General features: G+C 47.0%; 1 protein-coding gene across 2 annotated transcripts; it reads left to right on the forward strand.

The window, feature by feature from the left end:
- Positions 1-3,450: 3,450 nt before the first annotated feature.
- On the forward strand, positions 3,451-6,826 carry LOC119366300 (receptor-like serine/threonine-protein kinase SD1-8). Of its 2 annotated transcripts, XM_037632006.1 has the most exons (6): positions 3,454-4,876; positions 4,964-5,289; positions 5,375-5,588; positions 5,757-5,994; positions 6,098-6,248; positions 6,338-6,826. In XM_037632006.1, exons 1-6 carry the CDS (start codon positions 3,553-3,555, stop codon positions 6,629-6,631), a joined length of 2,547 nt encoding a protein of 848 aa, XP_037487903.1. In that variant the 5' UTR covers positions 3,454-3,552; the 3' UTR covers positions 6,632-6,826. The 2 variants fall into 2 exon arrangements, with proteins under 2 accessions (XP_037487904.1, XP_037487903.1); XM_037632007.1 differs by lacking the exon at positions 6,338-6,826 and having other exon boundaries at positions 3,451-4,876; positions 5,757-5,998; positions 6,098-6,236.
- Positions 6,827-8,255: the final 1,429 nt, after the last annotated feature.

The following is an 8,255-nucleotide window of genomic DNA, read 5'->3' on the forward strand; positions in this document are numbered from 1 at the left end:
ACCATAGATGGCAGCAAGCTGATCGTGAGTGAGGGTGGAGCTGAAGATGTACCGTAGTAGGTCGTCACCGCACTCTAATTCTGCAAACCGACGGTTTCCAAGGAGAGCGAGGCGGTGCGGGGCACCGGTTATTGAGGGTACGTTTGGTTGCATTGCTGGGATAGGCTATCGCTGAGCTAGCCCAGCTAGCTCAACTCGGCTTTGCCAGCCTTGCCTGGGCTGCGTGTTTGGTTATTTGCTTTTGCTGGAGTATAAAAATTAATGCGTACGTTCCAGAACAAATCAAACCGTGCCATATATACACTCCGTAATACATGGACTCTTGCCATAATTATCGGTAGCGATTCTTTTCGTGCGTTCGTGCGATGTGTTTTTGCCGTCGAGAGCGAGCCGAATTGGCTCTCCCTGGCGAGCGAGCATTTCCTGGCCAAGCGAGGCTATCTGGCCCTCCAAAGCGAGTTTATTTTAGGGAAACCAAACACATATCCTAGCCCAGCGAGGCTATAACCGTTTTTGCCGTGAAACCAAACATACCCTGATTCTCTTCACGATTTCTCCGCGGTTGTTTGCTTTTCTTAGGGAAAAGTGATTGTTTGCTATGAGGGAAATTAATGTCACGTCTTTTTTAGTATATAGCAAAAAATATCACATACTCTAGCGAGTCATTTCTGAAGCATAATTACCGACAGTGATTTACAGGTGAGTCTATAGTTTACTAAAATTGGGATGCGACTCACTGTACTAAAAAACACGATGCCACTTACTCCAACAAAAAATGGGTCAGCTGCTTGAAGCGAGCAGATGGCCAATGAATATTTTTTTGAGGGAAAATGAGTATATATTATATATGGGCTTATCTAATATGTGTTTATATATATTCACCTTTATATATATAGATAAAAACTGATGGCTTTGGATGATGCTTTCAGAATATCGATTGAAAAAACTTTATGATGGATGGACTGAAAACTCAAGAGTCTTATACAATTGGAAGAGATTCATACAAATAATTGTTCTTCTTTATATTTTTTTGCACATGATAATACAAAAAAATGTATTTTTATATGTTTAGTTTTGCAGAGTATGAGAGTGATGGAGATGTATTATGCCGATGATCAAAAAGAATCCATCGATAAGGGTGTTGACACGATGTTGTGTAAGGGACCAAAAATTCATTGAGTTATATACAACAATACATGTATATATATGCAATCAGAACAAACAACTAAAAAGCCCGTGGCAACGCGCGGGCATTCTACTAATAAGATTTGTTTGTCGAGATCACATCCTAAATATTCAGCTCAATCGTGCACCCTCTGCCATCAACACATTCTCCTCCCATATTTGATAGTTGAACTTGAACCCTGATGGGTTGAAATATCGCTGTCCTCCTAACCATCTAAGCACAGGTTGGCTTGCAACTAGCTTAAATAATTAGTACTAACATTTTTTACACACATTTGTGGGGCCACGGTGCTAGTTTTAGGTTATTTAGAAAAGCTACCATGTGAGGTTTGGTGGTTCCGAGCCTACCACAGGCAAAGACAAGAGACAACGGGGGATGAAAGGGAGCATAGACAATAATGTAATGCTATTAGGATAGGAATTTGGTGAACAAGGTTTCACATATCCCCCTTATGAATAGTATGAATTCAAAAAGAAGTAATAGAAAAAACAAAAATAAAATTGGATTTCTTTTAGCATACATAATCAAGTCATATACTGGTGTATGAACTTTTACGAAGAAATGACATCCATGGTATTTTTGGGTGAAATGAAAACATAGACGCTATATTAAAAAAATTGTTTGATGAATATTAAGGTCCCGATTGTATTTGTTCACCAAGGATGCCACGGGTGTCATTTCTTTATGGAACTTCATATGAATAGAATGGTCAACCAAGTTTGATATCCCAAAAATTAAGAATTTTTTGAATATTTATATTATTTTTAATTAAATTTTTTGAGACAATTTTTTTAATTAGCTATTCACGTGAATACGCGTGGAACGATGTCGCATTTTCGTGCGAATATCCAATTTTGAGCCCGGGCTCATCTACACCCGGTCAAGAAACAATTCATAAAAAATAAAAAATAAAAAAAGTCCAAAATTTTATGAAGGATAGATAATTTGATGCGTGAGGTGCGCTCCAAATTTTAGAGCATTTGGACTTTTGAGTAGCTCTCAGCAAAAAAGACAAATTGGGCCAGAATAATATATGAACAGTACACTATTTAATAGACCCCAAATTTGTCTTTTTTGCCGAGAGCTACTCACATGTCCAAATGATTTGAAATTTGGGGCGGACATCACGCACGAAATTATTTATCATGCCAAAAAATGACTTTCTAAAAATTTTCTAGTATTTGTTTTGATTGTTTTATACCGAAAAAGGCTTGCGCCCCGCTATATTAATATAGCAACCACCCGATACAGCCAGAAGTTCGATGCTGGGGCAAACAGCACAACCAAGCCCAAAAAAAAGCAAGAGAAAGAAATGCCGGCAGCACCGGATGAACGAAAGCTGAAGCATCCCGCAACCGCTGCGCCCACCGGAAATATCCACCACGCTCCAATGCCATCGAGTCGCCGCGAACCAAGCAACACCTTCAAGAAGGACTGCGACGACGACGACGCTGCTGCCCGGACAAATCCTAGGATTTCTCCCGGTACACAGAGGGAAGCGGGCGAGAGGTACTCCCGGCGCCTTTCAAGAAGGTTGATGGCGCCCGCAGGCGTCACCGCGTCGGTGCCGGGCAGACCCGAGAGGGATTTCGCCCAACCCCTCATACCCACAACCCAGGACCAACCGGCGGCTCCACCACGCCAACCGCCCACCAACCTGCGCCACCACAGTCACGAGGACACCACCGTCGGCACAGGTGCAGATAATCCTGGGAGCCAAAACGCCTCACTCTTCGGACTACTACTAATCTACTCCACTCCAACGCAATTTCGACTACTAGTCATGCCCATCTCGTACTAATCTACTCCAATCCAACCAAATTTCTGCTACTAGTCAAGCCCAAATTCCTGCACCGCGATGGACACTCGGCTGTACTTGTTCACTAAGGATGTCATGGGTGTCATTTCTTTACCGAACTTCATATGAATAGAAAGGTCAAACCAAGTTTGATATTCCAAAAATTCAGAATTTTTTGAGTATTTATAGTATTTTTAATTATCTATTCACGTGGATACGCGTGGAACCATGTCGCATTTTGGTGCTACTACTAATCTACTCCAATCCAACCTAATTTCTACTACTAGTCTACTGCTGCTCCTGCACCGCGATGGACACTCGGCGCGCAGTGAAGTTCCCTGCAGCTACGCCGTCGCCGATGCCGCCATATACCTAACGTCGAACATGTGCGGTCGCGGGTCGGTCGACATACATCACGGGCGCTAGCAGCCATTTCTCCCAGGATAACCACCACGCGCCCGCGTGCCCATACAGGTCGGCATCCAGTCACACTCACACACACAGCCATGTCCTTACTGGCCTGAGACGGAGAGAGAGGCCACACTCCATCCAGAGGGCGAGAGAGGGGATGAGGGCGCCGCCGCTCTCCCTCCTTCCTCTCCTGGTCGCCGCCGCCATCCTGTCCCTCTCAGTTGCTACCGACAAGTTGGACCAGACCGCGTCCATCGCCGGCAACCAGACGCTTGAGTCGGCCGGCGGGGTGTTCAGGCTCGGCTTCTTCGTCCCGCCCGGCAGCTCCGACGCCAGGGCCTACCTCGGCATCTGGTACGCCACCATCCCGGAGCAGACGGTCGTGTGGGTCGCCAATCGCCGGAACCCGGTCGTCAGACCTCCCGGCGTCCTCACCCTCTCTGCCGACGGCCGGCTTGTGATCCTCGACGGCCGTAACGCCACCGTGTGGTCCTCCGACGACGCGGCCGGCTCGGGCGGCGTAGCCACCAGCGCCCTCGCGCAGCTGCTCGACAACGGCGACCTGGTCGTGACCCACGGCGGGGAAAGTCAGAGTGGATCGACGGGTCGGACCAGCGTGGCGTGGGAGAGCTTCGACTACCCGACGGACACGCTGCTCCCCGGCATGAAGCTCGGGGTGGACGGCAGGAGCGGCATCTCCAGGAACATCACATCGTGGCGCAGCGCGGCCGACCCCTCGCCGGGGGCCTACACGTTCAAGCTCGTCAGCGGCGGCCTGCCCGAGTTCTTCCTCTTCCGGGGCCTGTCCAAGACGTACGCCAGCGGGCCGTGGAACGGCGCGGAGCTCACCGGCGTGCCTAACCTCAAGTCCAGGGACTTCATCTTCACGGTCGTGTCCAACCCCGACGAGACCCACTACACCTACTACGTCAGCGACCCGTCGGTGCTGTCGCGGTTCGTGCTGAACGGCACCATGGGGCAGGTGCAGCGCTTCACGTGGCACCGCGGCGGCGGCTGGAGCGGCTTCTGGCACTTCCCGCTCGACCCGTGCGACAGCTACGCCAGGTGCGGGGCTTTCGGGTACTGCGACGTCGGCCAGTCCCCGCTGTGCAGCTGCCTGCCGGGGTTCCAGCCGCGGTCGCCGCAGCGGTGGAGCGTCGGGGACGGCACCGGCGGCTGCGCCAGGACGACCAACCTGAGCTGCGGGGCCGGAGACGGGTTCTGGACAGTGAGCCGGATGAAGCTGCCGGAGGCGACCAGCGCGACGGTGCACGCCGGCATGACCATGGACCGGTGCAGGCAGGTGTGCCTCGGCAACTGCAGCTGCAGGGCGTACGCGGCGGCGGACGTCAGCGGGGGCATCAACCGCGGGTGCGTCATCTGGGCCGTGGATCTGATCGACATGAGGCAGTACTCGGAGGTCGTGCAAGACGTGTACATCCGGCTCGCGCAGTCTGAGGTTGATGCCTTGACCGCTGCAGGTTAGTAGCTCTACAGCTCTGCCTCGAGTGAATTTTCGTCCCAGATTTTCCCATTTCAATTCGAGAACACCATGTCGATTTCTTCAGCCAACCGGCGAAGCCATGTCGTGCTTGTGATCGCCCTCGTGGCGGCTATCTCCGGCGTGCTTCTTCTTGGAGCGTTTGCCTTTGGCTGTCTCTGTTTCTGGAGAAAGAAGGCGGCGCCGGCCGGTCGGGACAACGAGCTTCCATTACGGGCCACGAAACTTAAACTCCGACGGGACGATCAGGGGTTTTCTGATGAGAACAAGATGAGCAGCGAGGAAGATGATCTTGACCTTCGGCTGTTCGATCTGGCAGTGATTCTGGCCGCCACAGACAACTTCGCCGCGGACAGTAAGATTGGACAAGGTGGATTTGGCCCTGTCTATCTGGTACTCGTAATTAAGATCAAGTAACGTTATAGATCGATCACAACTTGTATCGAGACGATGTGCTTACACACATAAAAATGAGCAGGGAAGGCTTGAGGATGGGCAGGAAGTGGCTGTGAAGAGGCTGTCAAGGAAATCAGCACAGGGGGTGGAGGAATTCAAGAACGAGGTGAAGCTCATCGCCAAGCTCCAGCACAGGAACCTGGTCAGGCTGCTCGGCTGCTGCATCGACGGCGACGAGAGGATGCTCGTCTACGAGTTCATGCACAACAACAGCCTCGACACCTTCATATTTGGTGGTCAGTTCATGTTACATACGGTGGTCTGCTCATTCCGCTCTGATTCTATATTTTGAGTTAATAAATGCGTTCTTTTGTTGAAAAGGTGTTCATCTTAAAGAAAGAATTTAATTTGAACCATGAACCTTTAGTTGAATCAATGACAATGTATGGATTTTGGCCATGCAGATGAAGAAAAGCGCAAGTTACTAAGATGGAAAACGCGCTTCGAGATCATCGCGGGAATTGCCCGGGGCCTCCTCTATCTCCACGAGGATTCAAGGCTCCGGATCATCCACAGGGATATGAAGGAAAGCAATGTGCTGTTGGACAGAAACATGATCCCCAAAATCTCGGACTTCGGCATTGCGAGGATGTTCGGTGGTGACCAGACAACCGCATACACCTTGAAAGTCATCGGGACATAGTACGTGAGAACCTATATCCCAACTCATCGTTTATAGGACAATTTTGTAAGTTGGATGTGTTATCAAGGATATATGCTGACTTGTGAGATGGCGGTGCATCAGCGGCTACATGTCACCAGAGTATGCCATGGATGGTGTGTTCTCCATGAAATCCGATATTTACAGTTTTGGTGTCATGGTGCTAGAGATCGTCACTGGCAAGAAGAATCGGGGCTTTTACGATGATGAGCTTGATCTAAACCTCCTCGGTTATGTAATGCACTACACGAGCATGATTAATTCGCACGTGATTCATATTTGACGAACTGTGTTACTAATATGCAATCATTGATCTTTTTCCAGGCGTGGACGTTGTGGAAGGAAGGCAGAAGCGTTGAACTGCTTGATGAGGCGATGGTGGGCAGTAGCTGTGATCACAGCCAGGTGCGGAGATGCATACAAGTTGCTCTCTTGTGTGTTGACATGCATCCTAGGAATAGGCCACTGATGTCTTCAATTGTCATGATGTTGGCCACCGAGAATGCCACGCTTCCAGAGCCAAATGAGCCTGGAGGAAACATCGGAAGGAGCACGTCGGACGGAGAATTGTCCCAAACTCAAAGTGAGTTGACCGTAACTGCAACGGATACTCGGTAGTTTGGATGGACTAGTTGAGATGGAGCAGAAGAGGGCATGCTTTGTGTGTGAAGCATACAAATCTAATTGTGAATTTCCGATCATATAGTTGTTGATAGGTTGTTTCTATAGAGATATACATACATCGTGCTACATATTAATGTCGTTTTTGTAAAACTTGATGAGAAAAATAGTAGTTGTCATATATTTTCTTAATGGTGCTATGGTGGGCTTACGCCAGCTGAACTGTTGCATTAATAAACCAGAGTACATTTAATTTACAACAAAACGGATTGGGGGTAGGGTAAGAAAGTGAAATGCAGAAAATTTAGATTATAAAGATAAGTGAAACAATATAGTACTCCAGATTCGATGCCTGCTCATTGGTGCATCTGTTAGACCAAAGCATGATGCCATCAGCAGCAGAACAAGCGATTAGGTGGATCAGTTGAGTGTCATCGCTGAATACTTCTGCAACCCTTCTCTTCCATATATTCTAGAGAATGGCATGATGTTCGTGGAGCGTACTTTATTTTGAAGGTCAATGCCTCAAAGATGACTCAGATCACGGGGGATCATCGGGGTGATAGAGGACAATTCTTCGCACAGAGAGTGTTGATTTGATAGTGGAGCAGTTGGTGGTCTCGAAGCAGCAAGTAGTTGCCATAATACAACAAGAGGATAGCAAATCCTACAACATAGATATGTTACTAAAGTGGAATCACTAGGAGGGCTCAAACCTTGTAATGTCCTGCTATCTATAGCTTCGGTGTCATGGTGCTAGAGATCTTCACAGGCAAGAAGAATTGAGGCAATTAGGATGTCTAGCTTGATATAAACCTCACCAGCTATATAATACACTACACGAGCAAGATTAACTCCCACATGTGATCCATATTGACTAATTATGTTACAAGTATGCAATCATTTTGGTCGTTTTCTAGGCATGCATGTCGTGGAAGGCTGGTGGAGACTAGAGATCAGAGGAGGTGGGGTTGGACGTAATTCTGACTAAAAGATTTTTCGTTATTGCAAAAAGTTCTGACTAGTCTAAGGAAAAGGTTTCTAAAGAAATAGTAACACAAAGACCAAGAAGATACACTGTACTGTAGCATATATTATTGACTTCTTGTAAGGTTCAAAATAATTAGGATATATATCCTTCGTTATTCAAGTTGTTCAACACAAATAAGAATATATCATTGAAAAATAAAAGTAGGCCATGTTCAAAATGCACAAACTCAAAAGAGTAGAAATATAACATGAAAATATATTTCACTTTCATGTATCTTAAATATCTATAAATATTTGTAGGAAGCAAACCCATATGAAAACTACAAAAAATGTTCTTTCACACATAAGAAAAACACATAAATTGTAGGTCAGGACAGAATGTCAAATGGGACCTCGTGTTTGGTTTACTCCCTCTGTATGAAAATTATTGGAAGTAGGGATAGCCATTTCATTCAAACGTATCAGAAGGAATTTTTTCTATAGAAATTATATCCATCATAATTCCTAAGTTTGTTTCCTTTGTTCCAAAATGGGAACACAAAAGTGTACCTTTCAAAAAAAACATCTTGTTTTATTAAGACGTCACCATGCATGCAATGCGCTTGCAAAAAAATATTTTTATCACAGAAGT

The sequence above is a fragment of the Triticum dicoccoides genome, chromosome 2B (assembly GCF_002162155.2).
Source record: "Triticum dicoccoides isolate Atlit2015 ecotype Zavitan chromosome 2B, WEW_v2.0, whole genome shotgun sequence".
Lineage (NCBI taxonomy): Eukaryota > Viridiplantae > Streptophyta > Magnoliopsida > Poales > Poaceae > Triticum > Triticum dicoccoides.